The 27,230-nt window shown below is 39.7% G+C and overlaps 1 protein-coding gene across 1 annotated transcript; it reads left to right on the top strand.

The window, feature by feature from the left end:
- On the top strand, nucleotides 1-27,230 carry LOC122654633. Its single transcript, XM_043848819.1, has 3 exons — nucleotides 1-14; nucleotides 16,155-18,157; nucleotides 26,721-27,230. Exons 2-3 carry the CDS (start codon nucleotides 16,565-16,567, stop codon nucleotides 27,105-27,107), a joined length of 1,980 nt encoding a protein of 659 aa, XP_043704754.1. The 5' UTR covers nucleotides 1-14; nucleotides 16,155-16,564; the 3' UTR covers nucleotides 27,108-27,230.

The following is a 27,230-nucleotide window of genomic DNA, read 5'->3' as shown; positions in this document are numbered from 1 at the left end:
GACTTTCTGGCATAGTTAACTGACCAACTATCTAAGAGTCCTCTAGGTATTTGGCAAACAGGCCCTTAAGCTGTCCAGCAGTACCATATCTGCCATAATACTCACCCCCACGATCGGATTTAACAATTTTAATAACTTTCCCCCATCTGTTTCTCAACCTCAGTCCTAAAAATCTTGAACTTGTCAAGAGATTCAGACTTTTCTTTAATTAAGAACAGATAGCAATATCGAGAATAGTCGTCTGTAAAAGTGATGAAATAAAAATTTCTACACAATGTGACTGAATAGGGACCATTAATGTCAGTATGAATGACCTCCAACAGGTCAGAACTATGGATTGTAGTTATCTTCTTTATCTTGCTCATCTTTCCCTTACAACAGTCTACACAAGTTTCTAGATCACTTTCGAGAGTAGGTAGGATGTCAACCTTTATCAGCCTTTCCACTCTTGCCTTAGATATATGACCTAGCCTCTTGTGCCACAATGTGAAAGATCGTTCTTTAGATAAGGGTCTTTTGAAAACAACGTTTTCAACTTTATAGGAGGCGTAGATATTATTGGGAGATAAACACAGTCTGTACAATCCATTGGATATAATGCAAGAACCAACTTTACTTGAAATAAATTCATTATACTATGCTTTATTTCAAAATGGTAACTACCAATTGCCAACACTGAAATCGAAATTAAATTATGTATGAAGGACGGTACATAAAAAGTGTTCTTTACAGTCAAATTAAAACTAGAAGCTAGTAATGCAATGATATCTCCCATGAACTCTACGTCGACATATCCATCGTTCCCTATAACAAGCCTTGATTCATCCTGATTTGGCTTCCTTCGATTTATGAATCCCTGAATGGTAAAAGCAACATAGTTAGTTGCCCTTCCATCTAGCCTCCAAGAACTGGATGAGGCTTCTAGTAGATTGGATTCACAAATAAAAACCAAAGAATCAATACCTGATGGCTTGGGTTTTGATTACCAAGTCTTGTATTTGTTGCAGTCATTCTTTATGTGACCCTTCTTCTTGCAAAAGAAGCAGTGATCACTCTCTTTCTTGAAAGAATCTTTCTTGGGTTCCAAATTGTTAATCTGATCGCACTCTTTATTGGCAGGCTTATGAGTATGATTTTTAGAATTTTCACTCTTATGGGATGTGGAAGTAAAAGGGGCAGTGTGGGCTTTATCTTTCTTTAGTTTCTTCCTCAGATACAACCCTAGAAATAAGGTCATTAATACTCCAGACACCATACTAGGAAAAATATTTGATTTTGATGATGTTAAACTCTGAAGGTAGGGTATTAAGAACTTGATGAACAATCAAGGCATCAGGAAGAGCAACATTCAAGGCTTTGATTTTGGTTTGATAGTTAACCATCCAAACAATATAATCTCTAGCTAACACCCCCAAAATCACGATATTCCATATTAAATAACCCTTGCAGAAGTCTCCCAATCTCAGCATTCGATGAAACTTGGTATCTTTTAGAAATTGCATCCAGCAACTCCCTGGCAGTACATTTATCAGGCAGACCACTCTTAAGGTGTTCTAGTATTGTCCTCTTTATAGATAGTACAACTAAGCGATTACTCTTCTACCATGCAAAATGCATAGATTTTTCGTCCTCAGTACTATTAGCTGTTAGGTCCATTGGTTTATCTATAACAAGGGACGTATGCACATTTGCCATCTCCATGGGAAACATAATGTCCTCTTTCCACTTCTTAAAATTTGACCCAGTAAGAATCTCAATAGTGACCATATGATTGTTGACAGAAAAGGTGACTGAAAATTTAGACAATGAACAGTACAATAATCAGCATGATGCAAGTATAGCTTGAAACCTTATAAGCTAATGAGAATTTTATATACATTGTTGTGAAAACACCTTTGGGCTAAATTCCCAACATGCAATTGTAAAAATCCCTACATACCAGTGGCCATGGAAATACAACTCAACTTTCAAAATCCACCACCTTTGGGTGTGGAGAATTCTAGGGTCAGCCTATTCACATGCATACTGTATATGTACCCCTTCAAGTACCAATGTATGATCACCACCTTTGGGTGTATGACCACACATCAGAGTTGAAGGACATCCCACAACTTTATGAGACCAGTGTTTCACAAATCCAACAAGGAAGGTCGCTTTGACGGCTGCATCCTGTCGTACCCATGGAACCCTCTCTTGGGATTTTCCAAAATTACTTACATTCTTAAACACTTTGTGTTATTTTATAATTTATGATAATGGGCTTAAATGTCTTAAAACTAACATAAAAAATCAATAATTCCATTCATCAAGGTAGGTATTCCAGCAAGTCAGAAATTGATTTGATTCCCAATGGAACGAATTGATAAATTTCAGAAAAATGACATGCATCAAAAGAATACCAAAAATATTTAAAACATACATATCTGATCAAAACAGAGGGCACCATTGTGTAGAGCACAGAAAAACAGAGCCAACGCAAAAAATGGGACCCCAAACGGAGTCTCGTAGCTCCCAAAAAAGCCAATCAAAGTTTTAGGCCCAAAATAGTTGACTGTACTGGTTTGACCGGTCGGTATGGTCAAACCGGTTCAGGCAAACCAAAGAATCAATTTTGGTTCAATCCCGGTTTAAGTTCCTAGTCTCGGTCCAGCCCAGTTCAATTAGGACCCTGCTGGGTCAGAGCTGGCCGGGCCAGGGCTAGGCCTGGTTCTTTATGGGTCAATATACCCGGACCAGTTCTATGTGGGTTACCCGAAATTGGTCCGGTTCATTAATAGGTTAATCTAACGGTTCAACCTTCGGGCCAACCGGGTTCGGCTCAACCCAAAACGGGTCAAAAACTTTGGGTCAACGGGTCGGGTCATTAGATCGTGAAATGGGTCGACCCGACCTGGCGGCGCATGTTAGCAAAACCCTAATATTTATGGGGCGCACGATAGCAAATCCCAAAAAACCCTTTTTTTTTTTTTAAACCTGAACGGTGAGAGCATGTCCGACGGCGGTAATCCACCCATCGAAGTTTCTGAAATTCCGTGCTCTACCTTCCTGTATAGTCAGATTCGACTTTCGTTGGAGAAAAAATCCGACAGAATGTCATGTCCATACGGTTTTTCCAAAAAATTGAAAAACCTTAAAATAACACTTGATTCAAACCGAAAAAATTTCGATTCCCTTAGCATGATCTATTATTTTGAATCCATATAGGTTCAAGAACGAATCTATAAGGCTCTGATACCACATGTTAGATTAAATTGATCTGTATAGGAACAAAATCCCAAAAGCCAGGATCTCCGTAGGACGTTCAAGAACACAGCCAAATAAATAATAGAAAACAGGGATAGAACCACCAACCTTGTTTCGCATCCATAGTGATGATGATTACAGCAAAAAATAAAGAATAAGATCTAGGTGCTTCCCCTCTATTTCCAAAATTATTGGTTTGATGAGAATACCGTATGCGCAGGGATGATGAACATTGAATATCTCCCTCTCTGTCCAAAATGCACTCCTCAATAGCAATTGAGAATAATTAGTCGTTATGGGTAGAGGGGGGACTTAGCTCTCTTTATATAGTAATTCTTAAAAGGGCCTCTCTCATCATAGTCTCAGTAGGAATCTATATGACCCACACTAAGTTAGTCCACATTAGACTTCTAATACAACTTAATAACCCCACTTTATTAGACAAAAACTCTAATTAGTCTGGTTTAGGGATTTAATTATGTCCACATGAAATTATATTAGGAATAAAATTCCAACACGAAATACTCGCTTCTTCCACACCACCACTCTCTAGAGACGTCATCAAAATAAAATGTTAAAACTTTGGCTATCCAATGGACACTGGTCACACTTGGAAATTGAAATTATCCAAGAAGTGATGCACCGTTACCAGTCTATCTTCACCTCTGAAGGATTCAATGAGGAAGCTCTCCAAGTGGTTCTTCAGATCATTACCCCTATCATTGATTCCAGCATGAATATCTCTCTTTGTCAAGAGCTTAATAACGATGAAATTAAAGTAGCCCTCACATCCATGCCCCCCTAAGACCTCTAGGTCCCGATGTCCTTCCTCCCGTTTTCATTCAAAAGTTTTGGGAGTTGGTCAACACCGATATTTGTAACTTTGTGAAAGAATTTTTCCACACAGACATTCTCCCCCTTAAAGCAAATACCACAAATATTTTCCTAAACCCCAAAGTAAATCAGCCCAAGAAGGTGGACCAATACAAACCAATAAGCTTGTGAAATGTTACAGTGAAGATTATCACCAAGATTTTTGCCTCAAGGTTGAAAGAATTTCTCGATAAGATCATTTCTCCAACCCATTCCGCATTCACTCCAAATATATCCGTCTCAGATAATGTCCTATTGGCCCATGAGGCTTTTCACTATGTTCAAAGGAAGAAAAAAGGCAAAAATAAATGTGGTGTTAAAGATGGACATGGCCATGGATCGTCTTGAATAGCCTATTATGGAAAATGTTCTTCTTTGGCTGGGGTTCTGTAGTAGATGGACCTCAATGTTAATGTCATGTATCAGTTCTGTCTCCTATGATATGATGATCAAAGGCTCAATTTGAGGCTCTATTTCCCTATCCCATGGAATTCAACAGGGAGAACCGCTCTCACTTGCAATTTTTGTCTTTTGCTCTCAAGTTCTCAACTCTCTCCTTCAAAGTGCAAAGTTACAAGGTCTTATTCATGGGCTAAAGGTGAGAAATAAATCCACTCCCCTCACCCATCTTATTTTCACTAATAGTTTACTTTTCTCTGAAGTGAATCTCCTGGAAATTCACAATCTCAAGGAATGCTTGAACTTGTGTTGTCGAGTTAGTGGGCAGAAAATCAATAACCGAAAATATCTTCTCTCCTTTAGCCCCAACTCCCTCCCTCGTTTCAAGTGATGGTTCTCCCGCATTAAGATGCCATATGGTGAAGGGCTTAAGAAGTACCTGGGTTTACCTTTGGAGTTCAGAGTCTCTAAATCGGAGTTGTTCCATGATATCCATGAGTAAACAATCAATCAGATTCAGGGATGGAAAGAGCATCTTCTCTCTCATGCTAGTAAAGAAGCTATTTTCAAGTCAGTTGCCTTCTCCATGAATACCTATGCAGCCTCACACTTCAAGTTGCAGCTTTCTCATCACTCCAAACTTAGATGCGCAGCTGGAAGAAAGAAATTAGCATCTGCTGGAGTGGGTGGAGGACGCTTTGTAAATCTAAGGAAATAGGGGGTTTGGGTTTTAGAGATCTAGCAATCCAAAACAAAGCGCTCTTGGGTAAACTGGCTTAGCAACTATGACAATATCCACATTCCCACTGGGTGTCCTTTATGAAGCAAGTATATTATCCTAATGTTGACTTTCTCGAGGCTAGGTTTGGCTCAAACCCATCATCGGCTTGGAGGGGAATTTTAGAAGGGAGACAAGTTTTATTGGATGGTATATGTTGGGTTGTGGGGAATGGAGAAAGTATTCGAGCTTGGGAGGATAGGTGGATTCCAACCATTCCCACAACAATCAGGTTTGGTTGTTTCTAATCTGATTGACCTCTTAAATCGAACTTGGAGGGTTGATTTGATGAACTCACTTTTCCACCCAGATGATGATGTCAAAGAAATTTTGAAGATTAAACTCAGCATTTTTGACCAACCTGATGTTTGAATGTGGACTGAATCTAAGAATGGGTCAACTCAGCCAAAGCTGCATATCACTTCCTAAGCAACCAACAAGAGCTTAAAGAGAGAGCAGCCGTTGCCTTGTTATCCTCTTCTTCTCACCTCAATATTTTCCCAAAAGGTTGGAAGCAGATTTGGGGTTGTCACTCAATGCTCAAGATTCATAGCTTTCTTTGGTGTGCATGAGTTGAAGGCTTAGCTACTGGAGATGGTCTATATTGGAGGAAGTTGTCCATTGATCCATCGAGAAACCATGAGCCACGTCCTATTGAACTGCCCTTTTGCTAGGGTAGTCTGATTTGGAAGCAGGTTATCATATACTCCCCCCTCCCGTCTAGCCCAGGAGATCTCATATTTTATCCAACAATGGAACTCCATCCTCTCCTCGGATAAGAAGGTTGCTAAAGAGATTTCTGGCCTTTCATCCTTCATCTATTGAATCTGTTGGAGAGCAAGAAATGATCTTATCTTTAAGCGGGGGGAGGGGTTAATACTACACCAGGAGACGTTATCAAGATGGTTGAACAACATTTTTCAGAGGTGTTCTTAGTGGAGTTTTCTGACATTTGTAATAGTCTCCTTGGCTGTCTGACATTTGTAATTCAGATACCTTGCGTAGGACACGCATGAATAAATAGTCCTACTTAGCCAAAAAATATATACTAATCTAATTGTAGAAAGCTTCAATAACAACTCCTCACATTCTTTTCCCTCATTGAGATTCAAATTCTTTAAGAACTTACTACCAACCAAAAAAGATTTCAACAGTGGAAGAAAAGGAGGGATCAACATTCAAATACTCAATCATTCAGTTCATCTAATCTCTCTCGAACCCTGCAATCAAAGTTTAGGACAATGAGTTGTTCCTTTTTTATTTTATATTTAATGGTTGTTATGGTTTTTTCTCGTTTTGTTATATTTTAATGGGACTGTTTGAATCAGGGTTTTAGTTATCGATATCAGTATCAGTATTGGTCATGGCCGATATCGATACAACACCGATTTGGATTGGTCAGTATCAGTCCAGATAGGACAGTTTTACCCCTAAATTTCAATAAAAATAGGTTTTATTTATATTTTTACCTTAGTTGGTACCCCTGGATCAGTATCATATTGGTCTAGAATCAGTATCGTCTCCACTGATACCGATACGAATTGGCCAATTCGGCTGATCCAATATCGATTCGTCAAACCAAGGTTTGAATGACACCTCTTTAAGATTATGTATAACAAGTAACTATTTTTTATGTCTCCCTAAAGTCAACTGTCAAAAAAACACAAAAATCAAAATATTTTGAAAGTGACTTGTCATCTGTTATTTTCAAGAATTATAATGACAAACATGGTTTTAAGTACACGTGTGAAATGAGAAGATTTTATCCTAAAAAAGATAAGGGGAAAGGTTTCGTACACCGTCGTGTAAACCGTGTACGAAACTTGTCCCCCCTTTTACTTTTTTTTTTTAATGAAACCCCCCCTTTACTCTTTGCTTCTCCCCAAAATTACTTTTCATTCACAATTTTCTCTCTCCTCTATTCATCTCCCTCCTCTCGATCTGCCTATGTGCAGCCCTCAAACTATTACTCGATCTCGTTTTTCAAAACAAATCCAAGCAAACAAATCTCTCTCCTCCACCAGGGTCTCTCAAAGGACCCTTAATCGGTAGTTTCCTCTGGCTTCAGGGTGGATTCTCACAAATTGAGCAAATCCTCTCCAACCTCCGCCACAAGTATGGCCCCATCATCACCCTCCACATTGGCTCACAACCATCGATCTTCATCACGAACCATTCCCTTGCCCATCAAGCCATCATTGAGAACGGTGCCACCTTTGCCGACCGCCCACCCAGCATGTCCGTCCTTCGCCTCACCAACAACAACCAACAGTCCAACACAACATGAGAGAGATGAACAGAGAGGGGAGAGAGCGGTCCGATGATGCATAGGTTTTCGCCGAGAAAGTCAGAGGTAGGTAGAGATGAGAGAGATGAATAGAGACGAGGGAATGGTGATTCGATTTTGGTTTTCCAGTAGGCCCTTGTCGCTCCCACACGTAGTTGCAGAGAGGAGGTGAATAGAGACGAGAGAGATGAATAGAGGAGAGAGAGAAAATTGTGAATGAAAAGTAATTTTGAGGAAAAGCAAAAAGTACAGAAAGGGGTTTTCATAAAAAAATAAAAAAAGTAAAGGGGGAAAAAGTTTCGTACACGGTTTACACGACCGTGTACGAAACCTTTCCCTAAAAGATAATGTGTGTAATACATGAAAAAAACAAAAATAAAGTTACAAATTATTTGTCACTTTAAGAAAATCATTATTTAATGTATATTTTTGACATAATGTCGTCTCTTGTAATTGTCAATAATGATTCATATATTGTAATGGCTAATAGTTATATTGCAATAAGAATGATGTCTGATCTCGCATGCAGCCTGCCCTAGACACAGCCTCTAAAATGACCACCCCACTCTTTTACAAAATAAAAAATCCCCCCAATCAATGCCCCTGTGTGTCCTCTAATAGTCCCGTGTTGGTGTAGGAATCACATGACTAGACATCAATCTCTTACCCATAAAATAAATAAGCAAAAGATTTTGTAAACGGCCGTATAACCACGTGGTCATCACTCCAACTGTAAGATGAGAGAGAAAAAAATGGGTACGTAATACCATTTCTGCCTCTCCTATTGGACAAAGGGCTGAAGCATCGACCATGTATGCACAAAAACTATTTCTTAAACAAATACTTGGAAGCTTCATGAGGTTCTTGATTGACCCTTGGTTGAATCAAATAGAATTGTACCTCCACTGGTCCAGTCCTTTTTGACCGATTCTGCTATTATACATTTATATCTGTCTTTCTTAAACCAATCAAAGTTGGCACCACAGAATCTATGTCACCTTCCCAATTAAAAGACAAGACAACACTTAATATAGCCTTCCTTTGTTTTGTGGAGCAATTGGGCAATTATTATATACATATGGTGCTTTAAAAATGAAGATACTTTGCTCTTTAAGTGCATCCCTAGGTTTTTTGTTAGGTATTGGTTCAATTATTGTTACTTAATTTATCGGACTCATTTTAATTCACTTAAAGGGGATTTAATTCAAATCGTCCATTATGGGAATAGATTACGTGTCCGAGCATACAGGGCCATCGGATGATGTGCTACACACTGTGTCGTGCTACAGAGAACCCGAATCCCCGCAATCGTCACTTACACTCATACATCGAAGTTTTCTATTCTACTCACAAGAAAGAAAATGAATCCCTCCAAGTGGAAGGCTCTGGAAGACCAATTTGATATCAATTATCACGAGATCCTTAAAGGCTATTATATAACGATATTATTTTACCCAAAAAAAAATATTGGTTGGCACTAGGGTGTCAATGGGTGGGTTGGGCGGGCCTGCTAAACCCGACCCGACCCTAGAGGCCTTAACCACGACCGACGACCCGACCGACTGTCAGGGTCAAGAAACTCTCAACCCGATCCGACCGCCAGGGTCGGGTCGGGTTGGTCTGATTTATGGCACCATCCACGTGTCTCATTAGACCATGTTTTTGTAACATAGGATCTCAACCTATGGGACAGCTAATAAATATGTTGAAAAAAATGGCGTGTGTATAAACTCTCTCTCTACAATTGTAACGATGTCCCCTTAATAGGCCGGAAGCTTATAGGGGCTACAACTAAATAACAATCATGTCGGTGACTCTTTTTATGGTCCCGATCAAAATAGTAGATGATCTACTCTTTTTATGGGTTCACACTTCATGATGATGACAAAGCTAGTAGTTATCTATGTACAATTCTCTTCTGTTTATTTTTTTTGTCAAGAAAATACTTATATTAAGTATATAATATATATATATATATATATATATATATATATATATATATATATATATATATATATATATATATATATATATATATATATGTAATATTATATACCTATAATTAATACAAGGTCGGGTCGGGCCGGGGCAGGCCCGGATCTAAACCCGACCCGACCCGACCCCGGGGTCGACTATAACTAAACCCAAACCCGGCCTCGGGGTCAAAAATCGTCGGTCGGACCGGCCGGGCTCAGGGGAGGGTTCGGGCGGGTTCGGGCCAGCCGGGCTTTATTGACACCCCTAGTTGGCACTTCTCCCTTAAGAGAGCGCTTCAGGACTTGGTCAATCAATCAAGTCACCTTGTCAACATTTAAGTTACTTAACTACGAATCCGGATCAGCTACCCACATGGAGATGGGTGGGGACTGATCTGACCCCTCCATGGGGCATGGGTCCCACACCCTAGAGGCGGATCCACATCCTCATGGAGGGTTCAGATCTGCCCCCACCCGTCCCCATGTGGGTAGCAGATCTGAACTGCTTAACTACTAGTATGTTCATGCTTTCCAAGAAAATTGTGACCCTCTTGGGCTCCATTCTGACCCACTATAGATTCTTTTTTTGACTCTATGTGATTCTCTGGTATGACTCTTAATGGGCCCCAATGAGGAATAAGTGATCATTATTTTTTTTTATGAGATGGAATAAGGGATCACAATGAGGAGATTGGGAATCTTGTCGTTCACTGAATCCTAAAGATACCTAAGAAAAGGGCCATCTCCTTCATAGTAAAATTTTTTTTTGGTAAATTACTTCATAGCAAAGTTATCAAAGAGGAGGAGGAGAAATGGTTTGATCCATATTGTTATCACTAAAACTGACAAAAACCAAAAAAAAAAAAAAGAAAACCTGATTTTTTAAGAAAATCAAGGGCAAAATTGTTCAATATGAGCCATGTCAATCCATATCGATAGCGGTTTTTAAGATTGTCGATACCCAATCCCATGCTGTGCACTAAATCCATTAGAGGAGATATGTAGAGAGAAAAATGTTTTGGATCATGGGAAAGAGAAAGCCACCCGATCGTGCAGCGCACGCAGCCCTTAAGCCCTGACACAGTAACACATAAAATGACCCCCACATTCCCTAAAACTCCGAAAATGACCAGAAGTGCGACGGTCATTTCATGCGCCCTTGTATCAGGGTGCAAGATGACATGTCTGCACCGACCCAATGGTGTTGTTTCTCTCTTGGTAAATATATGAATTATTATTGGTAAAGTACACATAGGAAACATGATAATGTATCAATTCTTACTGGTAAAGTACACATAGGAAACATAACTAAAGCAACAAATATGGACTTCTAGCTCTGATCCTGTCGAACCAAAAAGGAGAAAAAATTGGCTTAGCTTAGTCATCTCCCCTTGTAAGTGTGGTGGCTTTAACTCACTTAAAACAAGTAAAGCTGTAGCTATGTGACTTTACAGACACATTGGGAGGGAACCATGAACAGTGATTCAATGAAGGGCAAGGCATGTGAGTCAGGTATAAAGGGTACAAAGAGCTGCACTAGTAGCAAAAAGGGTGGACACGTTCGTACACTAGGATTAGTAGCTTGGCTAGGCAATGGACCATATGGGCCTCCCTTGTGGCTCCAAGCCTTTTAAAATAGAAAACAAGTATAAAGAAAGAAGGAATTTGGAGAAAAGGCGAAAGGAAGCAGCATCACAGCCAGCATCATAGGAATTGAAGGTTGGTAAGAAATGGATAGAAAAGGAAAGAAAAAATTCTAATTTTTTTTTTTTTTTTTTGAATTTAAGGAGAGAGATAAACACATAATCAATAATTATATCGCTATAATTTTTGTTTTATTATGTTTTTTTTGTCTTTCTATCCAGATCTTGCCAACCAAACATAGCCTAGATATGTCTCAGATTCTTAATTTGTAAGGGAAAAGATTGTCAAGAATCCCATTCATTAAACCACCTATTGGAGGATTAGGTTTTTCACCCTCTTATTGGTAGGAAACTGCACTCTAGTGTCTGCGATTTTCTCCTTATTATTAAAATTGAAATTATAACCCGACTTGTAATTTTTTAAACCTTTGTTTGAGTGCCGCCAAGGAAGTGTCTTGGTTTGTGGTGATTCTTTTTTTTGCCTATCAATTTGTTTTTGTAGTACTCTTTTTCATCAAATTGTGGACCTAGAGATTACTACAATTCAAAATTCGATTCAAGAGTGGTGGTAGTCCGATCGTCGTGGGAAGAGAGTTAGTAGGGAATGTGCCAGCCTTAGTAGCTATATTATGTGGTATCTTTGGTGAGCTCGCAATAATCTAGTATTTGGTACCAAGATATGGACCCCGATGAAGTCATTCAAGTAGCTCAAGCAGCACACTCTGAGTTCCTCCATGCCCAATAGCCTTCAAGAGAACTTCCATCCTCTCAATCAGATGTGGGAGAAAGAAACCCTATGTAGGAATGGTGTCCTCCTCCTCTCTCATTTTGTAAGCTCAACACTGATGCCTCCTGGGGAAATGATCATTGTACCAAGAGTCTGAAAAAAAATTATTAAAAACTCGAGTGATCAAGTTCGTCTTGCGAAGTTTGAGTAGACAACATTCAGCTCCATTCTGACAGGGAGAAGCAATGGTGGTCAAGAGTGGTTTGTTGGAAGCAATTTCTGATTATATTGTGGACCTTCTCTAGTGGTCAAGTTCGTCTTGCAAAGTCTGAGAAGACAACATTCAACTCAATTCTGGCGGGGAGAAGCAATGGTGGTCAGAAGTGGTTTGTTGGAAGCAATTTCTGATTGTATTGAGGGCCTTCTAGTGAAATCGGACTGTAGTGAGCTCGTTCAATTCTTGTCGGGAGTATTATCAAACATTCCTTTTTAGTGGCCCAACCAGTTGTAGAAGACATATACATTTGTTATCGTATTTTAGAGCATTTTCTTTTCATTGCATTCCTAAGGAGATCAATTATGTTGTTGACTCCTTAGAAAGGAAGACCATGTTGGTAACGTGTACGACAATTTGGTCAAATTCCACTCCATAGTTGGAAGATTCATATGACCTTGAAATTGTGCGTTCTCCACATTCAAATGAATGAATTTTGATTTACCATAAAAAAGGAAGTGTCTTGACATAATTATTATTGGGTTTGTATATGTAATTGGACCAGGTTTTGGGTTCATTACATGTATAGGGTAAAATTGTGATTATGTTGGGATTAAGGTTTCCTATATATTGTTTGTATGTAGAAAACTCTATGTACAAACAAAGGAGATCACTTTGTGCAGTGGAGAGGGTGTAAAGAGTTTTTCTGGCTTACTGAAATCTCTGGTTCTCTCTGGTGGATGTAGGTATTCATGCTGAACCACATTATATTCATCGTATTGTGTGATTGTTTGGTAGGTTTCTTTGTCGTGATTGCGTATTTATCCCAACAAGTGGTATCAGGATTGGGAAATAGGTGGTGCGTAAAGAGAGTGGAAGAAGCCATTTTTTTTTAAATTGTACAGCACAGATATAGTTTTTCTTTGTACATACAGGAAAGAGTGAGAAATAGGGATTTCGGACGTAACTCCAAGGAGGATCATGCCCTAATCTCTGTGTACCTCATCCAATACCATATCCCTACTGGAAAGGGTTGGTAGTCACAAGTCTGTACTTTGTTTTTATTTGCTAACCACCATCTAACGAACCCTTCTATGTTTGTCAACCATAAACTCCATATTAAATACTTTTCTAGGTACGAGTAGAACAAAATGGGTTGTAAACATACCATAACCGAGTTGATCAAGCTATACACATATTAAGAGGACTACAAACAAGCTATAAATTGTCGGTCCAATTCAAACACTCTCGATCGGATACCCATAAAGTTACAACCAAGTATCAAGAATGTCCAAATAATAATCTCGGTTTAGGCTTCATTTCACATCGTTTATTAACTAGTTAGGCCAATTTTGGATTTTAATCGATTAATTCTGGTTAGACCTATAGGTGCGGGTTAGCTTTTGACAGCCCTAAATCCTTAATGGTGATAATGTGAGAAGGTGTGCACAGGAATCTCATTGGTGCAGTGGAATTTTTTTTCTCAATAACGCTATTTGGATGCCAAGAAAAAAAAAAAACATAATGATACAAAAATTATGCCGTTGTAATGATTGATTTATGTGTCTATCTTTCTACTCAAATTCACAAATTTTTTTGAATCTTTCTTTCTTTCTTTTTTTTTCAATCACCCAGTGCTATGACACATAATTAAAAAAAATTAAGGATGTAAATGGATCACATGTAAGTGGCATTATCGTATTCGTATCTAATTATATTCGGTCAGATTCGGATAATATCTTATTAGTTTCGAACGAATTCGAATGGTATCCTATCCATTTTGTTGATGAGGGTTAGGGTTGAGAATTCAGAGTTCAGCAAGTACCATTTCTTCTACTATTCTTAGTTTTTGATTTTCTTTTGTTTTATATTTTTTTACTTTATCCTGTACTTATTTTAATAGATATGTGATTCCATGTATCATAGTGTATAAAACAATATATATAAACCAAATAGAATTTCTAGAAAAATAATCACATTATCTTGACTTATAAAAGTATAAAAATAAGAAAACAAAATCCAATAAGGTAACTTAATCGGATAGATGGACACAAAAATATATTTCTTTATTACCATCGGATTGCTAAACAAATCAAATAATAATCAGTCGGATAGGAGGATTATCAAATTTGTATCCGATTAGTTTTCAGACAGATTCAAATTTTCCTAAACGGATATGAACACGGATCGAATACGGATTTTCGAATATCCATTGACATCCTTAAAAAAATTCCTCTCCAGTGCCCGCATATACAAGTGCGATGAAATACGGACGTTAGAGCTCAACACGTGAAAGATGTGACATCCATCAATGCCAAACTCAATAAGATAAAAAAAATAAATAAATAAAAATGGATCAATCAAGTTCACACCAATGGGTGAAGCATCTTCCATGTGTCGAGCTCCTGCACTAGTGCCACTGCACCACACTGGCATATGCGGGCACCGGAGAGGATTTTAGTCCATAAAGAATAGGATTACCCAAGGATTCCCCAAGATTGTTTTTCTATTCCTTATTCCTTAATCCTTAAAAGCCTATATAATAAATTCAAGTACATCCTCTTTCCACGTCAGAATCATGAACCCTGTGATCGTATGCCACGTGGTAAAATCAGACACATTTCCTGCCTTTAAGTTGAATATTGGGACGCGCCATCTCTTCTGCAGATGAAGAGGTAACGTATGGGCTGGTTCTGTCTTCACTCCAGAGTCCAGAGTCCAGACCTACTGAAATGGCTAATCCAATCCACTATATCTCAGACAGATCAGTCAGGTCAGAAGGTCACACAGGTTCACAGACTCACAGGTGGGTGGTCCAGATCTGCCATCTCAGTCCTCCTCTCACTATCCCAGGATACAGATGGGCCCCACCACCCCATCATGAATCATGATTCACTCACTCCTCAGTCCTCACAGACTCATGACTCATGACTCTGAGAAACCCCCTCTTTTCAACTGCTGGTTGGTTCTGTTCGGGTTTGACTAAAACCCAAACCCGAATCGACGGCAAAATTGAAGACATTGGTGATTTCGCTAGGGTCAATCAGGGGCTCAAATATTATTATATCCCAGTTGACTCTGGACTCCTGCTTGATCTTTTAGATTTGTTTCATTTACGTGGGCCCCTTTAATTCGGATCCATTGGCTGTAATCTCATGGTGTCTTGACTTGCACCAAAGGGATACGATCGATCATCTTAAACCAAACGAATGGTCTTGATTAACGATTCCATGGGCCCACCTTATCCCCATAAGTGACAAGTCGTCGTCGTCGTCGTCGTCGGCGGCTACCTAACTCGATACCCTGGTTGTGAGTTAACTACTTGGCTTTGCGGGTGCAACGTTGGCATTAAATCGAAGTTTCAGGGCCAAAATAGCATTAAAGTAGCCGGAAAAACCAGTTAAGAGTGGCACATGGGCTATTTCACTTGAAACGAGGGGTATTATTTTATGTTCTATCTACAGTACACTAGTGAGAGGAAATGAAAAGCAACAAAAGTGTAGAGAGAGAAAGAGAGGAGAGCGATACAGTTAGAGGAGCGTGGAATCGAGTTCCGGTCATTTCTTTAATTGATTTCTTTTCTCTTTGTGAGCATTAATGGTGTGTGATCCGATCGAAGATAGTTAGTGGATCCTGGAATTTGGAACTCGCTTAGGCAGGTGAGTTACCCTTTTTTGCTTTTGGGAAGGTCATTCCAGAGAGGTAGGGAAGAAGGAAAAGCAGAGCTTTTTGATGCTCATCGATCGGTCTTAGATTTCAGCTCTTCAGGTACTCTTTGGTGTTCAAAAATTCATTCAATCTTTTTAGGTTATTTTCTTAGTTTGAGATTCCGATAATTAGTTGAAAATCTGGTAATGGATTAATGGACCTATGAGTTCAAGTTTGGAGGTAGGTCGTGTTCTTGGGTTGTTTTTGAGGTGATCTGAGATTATAAAGTACACCGTTTTGCCGATTTGAACTCTGTGAAATTCATCAGAACACTGACAGAGTGAAGTGTATGCTGGGAAGATTTAGTTTAGGTGTTGCAGGTTTTCCTTTCGACTGTATTTCCGACTTTGAGTACAATGGAGGAGAAGCTAACGTGAAATATAAAATACGGTGAATTGCTTGTGGGGATTGGGTTATTCTTTTTCTACTTTGAGGCTGTGTAAGTGGAGTTTGGTGGTCCATTTTGGTCCCATTGGAACTGTTTGAACAATTGGTAGAAGCCTAGGCGTGAGGAAGAAATATCAAAATTTTCTCTTTTGGGTTTTATTGGGATTGTTTCTTAGTGTTCAGAAACTTGAATATGTTGAGGAAACTCTAGGAGGAGGAGACAAAAAGCTAATTTTTTTCAAGGTCTTCCGGTGTTGCATAAGCTCTTGAGCTTCGATCCCACCAGAAATGAAGACCATATCTAATTAGAAGAGAAACAGAGAATTGAAATGGAGGATCTGTCCAAATATGCTCACAGCCCTGTTCATGTGGCTGTTGCCCTTCGTGACTATGCCTCCCTCAAACGCATTGTTTCCACCCTCCCCCGTCTCTCCAAGGCAGGTGAGGTCAGCACTGAAGCTGAATCCCTTGCTGCTGAGCTCCAGGCTGATATTGTCTCTGCTGCAATTGACCGCCGTGATGTCCCTGGCCGTGAGACTCCACTCCATCTTGCTGTTCGGCTCCGTGATCCCATCTCTGCTGAGGTCCTGATGGCCGCTGGTGCTGATTGGAGCCTTCAGAATGAGCATGGCTGGAGTGCTCTACAAGAAGCCGTTTGCACCCGTGAAGACTCTATTGCAATGATCATTGCCCGGCATTACCAGCCACTTGCCTGGGACAAATGGTGCCGCCGCCTCCCACGCATTGTCTCCTCTGCTGCTCGGATTCGCGATTTCTACATGGAGATAACATTCCATTTTGAGAGCTCGGTCATCCCGTTTATTGGTCGCATTGCCCCATCTGATACCTACCGCATTTGGAAGCGTGGTTCAAATCTTCGTGCTGACATGACCCTTGCTGGCTTTGATGGGTTCCGCATCCAGCGCTCTGATCAAACCTTCCTCTTCCTTGGAGAAGGCTACTCTTCAGAAGATAGTAATATATCTTTGTCACCTGGTTCTCTGATTGTCCTTGCACACAAAGAGAAAGAAATAACTAATGCTCTGGAGGGAGCTGGGGCTCAGCCTACAGAGGCTGAAGTTGCCCATGAGGTAGCCTTGATGTCCCAAACAAACATGTATAGGCCTGGGATTGATGTTACGCAGGCAGAGCTTGTTCCCCATTTGAACTGGAGGCGGCAGGAGAGGACCGAGATGGTAGGAAATTGGAAGGCTAAGGTTTATGATATGCTTCATGTGATGGTTAGTGTCAAGTCCAGGCGGGTTCCTGGTGCAATGACTGATGAGGAACTATTTGCTGCAGAGGAAGATGAAAGAATGGTAAATGGTGGGGAACATGATGAGTATGATGATGTATTGACAGCTGAGGAAAGGATGCAATTAGATTCTGCTCTCCGGAGAGGGAATTCTGATGGATTTGGTGAGGATGAGGAACATGGGGATTTTGATTCCCAAGAAAATGACAAGGGAGGCTGCTCAGAAAGTTTTGAATCCAATGGTCTTGCCAAAGAAAAGAAGAGTTGGTTTGGCTGGAGCAAGAAGGGTTTGAAGAATGGAAGTGATGATCCTGAGGATTCAAAGATTCTTAAGAAGTTCTCAAAGTTGGCCCCCGAAGGTAGCAACCAGAAACCTGTTGATTGTCACAAGTCATCTGAATTTCCTAGGGAGGATCTAGGGGATGTTAAGAAGGGCAAAGAGAAAAGTAATAAGAAAAAAAAGAAGAGTGCGGCCACAAGTGAGTCCAAGCAAGAGAATGAGTACAAAAAGGGGTTGCGACCTGTTTTGTGGTTGACACCTGACTTCCCTTTGAAAACAGAGGAGCTCTTGCCTCTGCTTGACATCTTAGCAAACAAGGTTAAGGCTGTTAGGAGACTCAGGGAGCTTTTGACCACTAAACTACCTCATGGCACATTTCCTGTCAAGGTAATCTAAGTATTCCAAAATGTCCTCTCTCACATCTTTTATTTATTTATTTTTATTATCATATTTCCTTGTCTCTATGGTAGTGTCATTTCTCTTCTCCTCCACTGCTGACCTGTGCTTCTAAAACTTTTGCACTTGTCATGGATGGACCCAGAAAGGAATGTAGTTAAGAAAGAAGTTCCTGTTTATCATATGATATCCTGAGCATGTCAGGAAACTGACAGTTGATCATCTTTCCCTTGTTGCATATGCTTATATCTGAAACCATATTCAGCATTTTATCTCTTAGTCTCCTTTCCTACTTCACACAGCTGGATCTGGTTATTCCTTTCACAAGGAATTTCCTTGATGTCTTTTCAACAGAAATAGAAACACATGAATAATATTTTTCATATGGGTTAATTGATCTGCAAGTTCCAGAGTCTTTTTTTTTGCTTAAATTTCTCCATTTCAGTTCTCAAACTGGACCTGCTATAGAAGTATTTGGTATCCTTTTTCTCTTTTCTGGTTACCAATAAGCTTCATCTTTTTTATCTCTCATAAATGCATCACCTAATGACAATGGATTTTTTTTGTGCTTCCCACCCCCCCAATAAATAAGTGCCTCTTCTTTTAGTTTTGGTGTTTCCGTTTTGATTTCTGTTTGTGACTTAAGCAGTGAATGGACGGAATCACGGAAAGCATAGGATACATCTGGCTTGATGTTTTTTTCCCTTTTGGGTGAAGCTGTTTGGTCTTCTTTCTTGAAAAGGAGTAGTATAGTGTTAGGAAAAACAATAACCCTTTTCCACAGACACAAGTACTTATGTGGTTTGTCTATGCCTATATCCACAGCCATAATTTGGACTTCTTCACTATGAGAGAACTGAGAGAACAATAATACAAGTAACAATATTGTGGATTTAAACCAGACCCGACCTTGTATCCAAAACCGGATACTCCTTGTATACCCTCTCTCAACTCACACTATCAAACCCTTGAAGAAATATTCAAACCCAACACTCCACAGATCTCTCATTCACTCACAGATCACACTTCCTCTTTCTTGAACACTTGTTGTATATGCTTCAATTGCTGTGTCGACGCCTCTCCTTCACCCCCTATTTATAAGAGAATGATGTGAACAAGAGGACATGGCTATGGCTCCGTTTTTGCGTTTGCGCCCAACCGCATCTGCGCAGTGTTGTCAAGGTGGGTGGGTGGGTGGGAACATTTTATTCTTATTCTTTAATGGCCGAATGGTGCTTTGGTCGTTTGCTCAACTCCTCCTTTACTCTCTTCTCTTTCTTTTCTCTTCATTTCATTTATTTATGTTTAACTTATGCACCCCACTTTCACCGCCACTTCTTTTCTTTGTCTTCAAAGGTGGAGTGGGCTGGGCCCTCCTCTTGACTTGTGAGGAGAAAACACCGAACTCCCCTTCCAACTCATAAGGAAGAATCTATTATGCCTGCGATGCTTCTGCAAAGTCGTGCTTTACTTTGGGTAGAGCCTTTGTCATCATATCTGCACCATTCTTGTCAATATGAATCTTTTCAAGTTGCAAAAACATCTACTCTATTACATCTCGAATCCAATGATACTTTACATTAATGTGCTTAGTCTTGTAATGGAAACTTGGAAAACTTACTCATGTGGATGCCACTTTGATTGTTTTTATGAACGACGTATTTGTCTTGCTTCAAACTGAGTTCTTAAGTGAATCACTTCGTCCACAACATCTCCTTACAGGCTTCTCAACAACAATGTACTCTGCTTCTGTAGTCGATAAGGCCACACTTTTTTGCAACTTGGATTGCCGTGACATTGCTCCCGCTTGCAAAAGTAAATAGGTATCTTGATGTGGACTATCTAGATGTCACCTGCCATATCAACATCTGTGTATCCCTGCAACACAGGTTTACCACCTCTAAAGCACAAACAAGAATTAGTTGTACCTTAAGAAATCTATTTACAACTTCAATTGCATGTGCAATGTCAGGTCTTGTACATACCATGACATACATCAAACTTCCTACTACTTATGAATAGAGAATATTCTTCATTCTAATTCTTCCTTCCTCAGTTGAGGGGCTCTACTCACTGTTCAACTTGAAATGACATGCAAATGGGAAACTTACCTTTGATTTGCCCTCGTTGAACCTTTCAAGTACCTTTTGTATGTACCTCTCTTGTGATAGCCATAATTTTTCGGCTTTTCGATCATGAAAAATCTTCATGCCTAAGATTTTCTGTACAGGCCCCAAGTTCTTCATAGCAAAGGACTTGCTCAACTTTTGCTTTAACCTGTTAATTTTTCTGACATCCTGGCAAACAATCAACATGTCATCAACACAGAGCAAAAGAATAATAAAGTCATTTTCTGAAAATTTATTAATAAATACACAGTGGTCCAATGTTGAACTCTTGTACCCGTGATCAATCATGATCAAATTTTTTGTACCATTGTCTTGGTGCTTGTTTCAAACCGTACAAGATCTTTCTTAACCTGTAGACAATGTGTTCCGTATCTTTGACTTAGAAACCTTTTGGTTGCTTTATGTAAATCTCTTCCTCCAAATTATCATAGAGAAAAGCTGTCTTTACGTCAAATTGATGAACTTCCAAGTTCATGTTCGTTGCCAGACCCAACACTACCCATATAGATGATATTTTTACTACTAGAATGAATTTCATCAAATTCAATACCTTTCTTTTTCCCAAAACCTTTCATAATCAATTTCGTTTTGTACATTGGTTATAAGTTGTTCTATTTAGTCTTTAGTTTGAACACCCATTTGTTGTTGAGTGCCTTTGATGTAGATCACAAGTCCATATGTACTCGCACGAAACAAGCCCCAAAACCAGCCCAATAAGGTTGTGGATTCGACTGCTGTGAGAGGCAGCCTGGTCTGATGATGTGGCAAAGTTTTTGTTGGTTTGATGGAGCATCACCTAAGGCAGCCCCAGCCCAGAGAGAAGCATGAAGAAGGGACAAAACACCCTTAAAAAAAAAAAAGGTTACTGTTCACATGAACAGTACCCGAACTACTGATCATGTGAACAGTGTTGTGGGTCCATCAGCCTTGAATGGAGAAGGAAGTCCAAGCAAAGACTTGAGATTCTGTGGACCCCATTGAAGATAGCAAGACAAAACAGATTTTATTGCTGCCTAATAGTTTCTAATTTATTTAGTTTCTATTTTAGTGTCCTTCCTTTTGTTTTAGAAGGCTGATATATAAAGCCTTAGTTGTTTCTAATTCTAGATAGTTTCTATTTTCAATAAGTTGCCATTGTCACTAGTTGCTAGGTTTAGTAGTTTTTGTTTCCTACTGTCTATTATTCAGTTAGTTTCTATTTTAGGAAGTTTCTATTTTCTACCTTCGCTTTTGTAAGCTTGCCTAAGCTATTAATGGGCCCCCTATTGTAAGGAAGGATCAGATTTGGAGAATAGAATTTTCAGGCCAGTTTGCCATTGGTTATGGGAGAAATTCCATTTTTCAACAGCTGGGATAGCTGTGGGTGAGAGACCCAGGCTGAGAGAGCCATTCCCCTACCCCCCCGTCCCCCTTTTCTTCTTTATCTTCTTCTCCTTTCTTCTTTTCCTTCATGTTCTCCATTCATATGTAATAGAAAACAACAATAAAAAAAGGAGAGTTTTAGTTATTTAATTTGTTCCTTATCGTGTTGATCCTGGCTGTAATCGATCTTCCGCTGGTTTCCCTGGTTCGAGGTTGACTTTTGCGCCTATTATCTTTAGGTAGGTTCACCAAATCATAAAGGTGGTTCTTATTACAGGGAATCCATCTCCTCTTGCATAGCTTTTAACCACTTGCCCTTATGTTCATCAACATTTACTTCTTTAAAACACTTTGGTTCACCTGCATCTGTTAGTGTAAAATACTGATGACGTGGTTACTTGGTAAATGATTGGTGTTCCCTGGTGGATCTTCTTAATTGGGGCTCAGCTGGTAGTTCTTGTGAAGGCTGCTCCCCCTGTTCACCATGACTGGTACCATCTGATGAAGATTATTGGCACCATCTCCGTCACCATCACCATCACCACTTCGGTGCCATCTTGCGTGTCTCCCCCATCATCATGTGCCATGGGTGGAGAATTTGGATCAAACTCCACAAGGTCATCAATGAACGGTTGAGGCTTTTCAATTTGTCAAAATATTCAATTGTGGATCTTTAAGGAAGACGACATCTTTGCTCCTGACTACCTTTTTCTCAATCGGATCCCATAACTTGTAACCAAACTTATCGTTAGCATATCCTAAGAAAATGTACTGTTTTGATTTGTCATCAAGTTTGGACCTCTCGTCTTTCGGAACATGCACGAACACTCTTTGACTGAACACCTTTAGATGATTGTAGGATGTCTTTCCCGCTCCATACTCGCTCAGGAATATCTCCATTCAAGGGTACTGATGGAGACAAATTAATCAAGTAAACAGTTGTCTGCATGGCGTATCTTCAGTAACACCATGCCAATTTTGCATGTGAAAGCATGCATCTAATTCTTTCTATAATGGTGCAATTCATCCTTTCAGCTACACCATTATGTTGTGGGGTCTTGGGAACTGTCTGTTCATGGCGAATTCCATAATCTTTGCAGTACTTTTCAAATGGGCCACTATATTCACTACCATTATCAGTACAAATGCATTTAAGAGGTTTCCCTGTTCCTCTTTCAACATGACATGAAAAGATACACCTAAATCTATGACCTAATCTGTTTCATGACATGCGAGAGTGAGACAAGATTTTTTCACAACTCGAGACGATAACGATGTCTTTGTCTGAGCTAACGACAATGATGCCTTTTTCTTCTTTCTTCTCATCTTGGTTCTCCTTGTGCTTTGAGTTTTTTGCAGTCCTTTTCCATATGCCCTACTTTTTTTGCTGTAGTACCATGTAATCCTTTTTTTTTATTTGGATCTTCCCTGCAACTTCTCACGATCTTAACTTCGTCTGGTTTCTCTTCCCCACCAGTTCTCTACAACAAGTGCCTCGTGATGAGATGAACCCAAAGATTTTCTCCTTGTCTCTTCATTTGGCAAACTTCCTTTCACTTGATTCATTGTGAGTTTTCCGTGTGGTGCTGAGTTGTTGAGAGACACCACTAGAGTATCCCAATTGTTGTGAGTTTTCCAGCGCCTTTTTCATAGAGGAGTGTTGATTCACGATGCTTTATACCTCGTTCAAGTGCACTTCAACTGAGCTCCCTATGTATTTCAAATTCACAAGCTTTCAGATTGAAAGCTTTGTTGTTGGTGGTCTTTCTCTCATATAGGCTTTCAAGCTTTTTCCACAGTGAATGTGACAACATTTTTATGGAAATATGATGGGAGATAGAGTCATCCAACCAATGGCGAATGAAGCCGACGGCTTTTCGATGTACGACTTTTCCACTCAATATCAGACATTCTTTCCGGTTTTGACATGTTACCTTCTACAGGTGCATACAATTCCTGGCAGTACAACAAATCTTCCATCTTGCCTTTCTAGTTCATCTAATTACCCCCGTATAAATTGATTATCTGTGTTGAAGTGCTTGCCTCCATTGACATCTTTTACACATGACCACATTGACTTGGCTTGAATATCACTTGTTGGAAAAAAACGATTACCCTTTTCTATCGACACGAGTATTTACGTGGATTGGCTATGCCTACATCCACGGGTGTAATTGAGACTTCTTCACTATGAGAGGACAAAAATACAAGTAACAATACTGTGGATTTAAACCAAACCAAACCCAACCTTCTATCCAAAACCAGATACCCCTTGTACACCCTTTCTCAACTCACACTCTCAAACACTTGAACAAATATTCAAACCCAACACTCCACAGATCTCTTACCCACCCATAGATAGGTAATGGATCGGATGTGATCGGAGCCGGATATTCCCTGGCCAAATACAAATACCTCTAAACGGATTCAAGTGCGGATCGAATTTGGATTTTCGACCATCCGTTTACATCTCTGCCTTGTGTAACCTGGACCTTCCTCCCCCTAGCAGATACAATTCACTCTCAATCCATATCTCTTAGATCATGATTCTCTTTTCATCATATTCTAGAACTTGTTGAATCTTCAAAAACCCTCAAAATCATTATTTACTTAATTTTTTATTAGGGGCGTGTTCTCTGTGCCGCAGCAATGGGGGTGGGTGCAATGACCACCCTGCCCCCCTGCACAGGCTGCCCATGTGCCTGGGCGCAGGCTGCGCTGCGGCACAGAGAACATTCTCCCTTTTTATTATTAAGTATTCGGATTTTTTTTCGGACGGATTTTAATCAGAGTATTCGGATTATTTTCCGGATATCTCTAAACAAATACGGATGTCCCTAAACGGATACGGATGTGGATTCGGATTTGGATTTCGGTTATCCATTTACATCCCTACTCACAGATCACACTCCCTCTTTCTTGAACACTTGTTTTATGCTTCAATTGCTGTATCGACGCCTCTCCTTCACCCCTTATTTATAAGAGAACGATGTCAAGAAGAGGACATGGCTTTGGCTTCGTTTCTGCGTTTGCGCCCAACCACGTCTGCGCGGTGTTGTCGAGGTGAGGTAGGTGGGAGGCTCCCCCTCCCCATTTTATCCGTATTCTTTAATGGCCGAATGGTGCTTTGGTCGTTTGCTCAATTCCTCCTTCACCCTTTTCTCTTCATTGCATTTATTTATGTTTAACTTATGCACCCCACTTTCACCGCCACCTCTTCTTTGTCTTCAAAGGTGGAGTGGGCTGGGCCCTCATCTTGACTTGTGAGGAGGACACAACATATAGTACTATGCTTCTATTCTTCACTGAATTTTCTTCTTCCTAGAAAGTATTACACCATGCTTATATTTCTCTTTCATTTCTTACTGCTGTTCGTTTTGGTGCCATCTAACTTTATGTTTATTTTCTCCATATTATTTTCTTGCTCCTTTTTGTTTTTTTATAATACATACATACAAAACTTTTATTCTTACTCCGCCAGCAATACTTGCAGCTTACACATCAAATGAAAAACTATAATTTTAAATTAGCCCTTATCTTATGCATGTTCTGGGAAGATGTTTAACAGTACCTTCCAGAACGTTTGAAGTTGAGGACAATCACAAACACATAAAGGTCTAATAGCAAGGGGGTGTCTTTGTTTTCAAGAAAGTCCTTACAGTGGCAAACTAAGATTGAAATATTGTGATTCTTTTCTCTATTTTTTTTTTTTTTTCGTTTTTTCTTCGTTGTCTTCTTTTGGTTGAAGGGGGGAGTTTAGATTACGAAGTGATTTATTTGAAAGAATACAAGAATGTAAAGAGGAGCCACTGGAACGTAGGGCAAAACTAGTTTTCAACCACAAAAACTGAGATACACCACTGTGCATACTCTCCATTGCCTTCCTAGTACTGATTGTGATGATAAATCTTTTTATGTTTTACTATTCTATCCTCCTATTTTAATTAAAGCTTTGTCATTGATCCGAAAATAGAATAGCTTTGTTAGACTTCTGCATGCAGGACAGGCGCTTTCTCTTTTCTCTCCTTTTGTGTGTGTCTGTGTTTGGAAGGGGGATGGATAGGGTAAAGAAATTCATTAGAAGAACTAGGAAAAGAGGGAGCCAGGGTTCAGAATACAAAGATGTGTATCCTCCATAAGGCTGGAAACAAAGAAAGTTATAGTTTTCATTTTTTTTCCAATGGTTTTATTGCATGAAAGCCTCTTAGAAAAAGGGGAAGAAAGGAAGTTATAGTTTTCAGAACAGAGCATGTGTTTAAACTTTGATACAGAAGGAAACATTGATAGGGAGAACTCTAGGTACTTTTGGAAAGCAAACCAAATGAGCTTTGGGGGAATGATAAAAATATTTTCAGTTTCCGGGACATGACATGATTTTATGAGTACCCTTTCATCTATCCTCTGTCTTATCATAGTCCTATCCATCTTCCAGTAGTGATCATGAGTTGGTAGACCCTCTTGGAGTCTCAGTAGCTTCCATTAGTCTACCTGTCTCATCTTCTAGGACATATCCAAGACCTCAACTTGTGGGATAAACTGTGGCAGTTGCAGCTTCTACCCATCAATCAGTGGTGCTTTCAGAGGTGTTATAACAGATTCTCAAGAACTAGGTTGAAGGTCTTCTTTGGATCAATGAATAAACAACATCAAGGATTCACATGCTCTAGGCTAAAAAACTATGGTATTGCTTTGCAGAGAATGAAGGAGGATCTTGGTAAACTGGTATTTGTGAAGGGTGAGTTTGGTGGAGCTTAATACTCGAAGCTGGAAAGCAAAGGACTAAAATTTTATAGATTGTGATCCACATGGAGGATGAAGTAGCTGAGGAACTTAGTTCATTACAATGATTGTGAGGATAGAAGCTTGACTATTGATCTGTATCGAACTAATGAATATTGTAAAACAACATTGTTAAACTGATACGACGTAGGCCAGATTGCATCTAAACTTTTCATTGTATCGGTCATCCTTACATAGAGATCAGTTCTTTACCTTAGCCTCATTTATGAAATTATCAATATCTGGATATTAATGACAAGTCTTATTCATATTTGTCTTTACAGGTTGCCATTCCTATTGTTCCGACCATTCGGGTCCTTGTAACTTTCACGAAATTTGAAGAGCTTCAGCCAATAGAAGAGTTCTCGACCCCTCTCTCAAGTCCAGCACATTTTCAGGATTCCAAAGCCAAGGAATCAGAGGGATCAACATCGTGGATTTCATGGATGAGAGGGAGTCGAGGTGGGCAATCAAGTGACAGTGAAGGTCGAAGTTTTAAGGATGAGATTGACCCTTTCCATATCCCACCTGACTATTCTTGGGTTGATGCCAATGAGAAGAAGGGGCGGATGAAGGCCAAGAAGGCTAAGATCAGGAAGAGTAAGAAGCAATCAGCAGCCAAAGGCATAGATATGGGGCATCAGGTGACTCATGATTTGGAAGAACAGTAGCAGAAGATATTGCTTTTTATACATTGACTCTACCAATCCTTGCAAGAGGAGAAGGTAACGACATTTATGGAGATCAACTCAATTTTTTTTTTAGGAATTGGAAGGAAATGCCAGAGTTGCGTT

The sequence above is a fragment of the Telopea speciosissima genome, chromosome 3 (assembly GCF_018873765.1).
Source record: "Telopea speciosissima isolate NSW1024214 ecotype Mountain lineage chromosome 3, Tspe_v1, whole genome shotgun sequence".
In the NCBI taxonomy this organism is placed as follows: Eukaryota; Viridiplantae; Streptophyta; class Magnoliopsida; order Proteales; family Proteaceae; genus Telopea; species Telopea speciosissima.
The sequence above is the reverse complement of the archived record's forward strand: the minus strand, read 5'-3'. Positions and strand labels throughout refer to the sequence as shown.

Bases quoted from the DNA above. Each gene is read 5' to 3' on its own strand.
- LOC122654633 (XM_043848819.1), top strand. From the start codon at position 16,565: ATGGAGGATCTGTCCAAATATGCTCACAGCCCTGTTCATGTGGCTGTT. The intron at 18,158-26,720 runs GTAATCTAAGTA...TTGTCTTTACAG, and splicing joins ATGGCACATTTCCTGTCAAG to GTTGCCATTCCTATTGTTCC.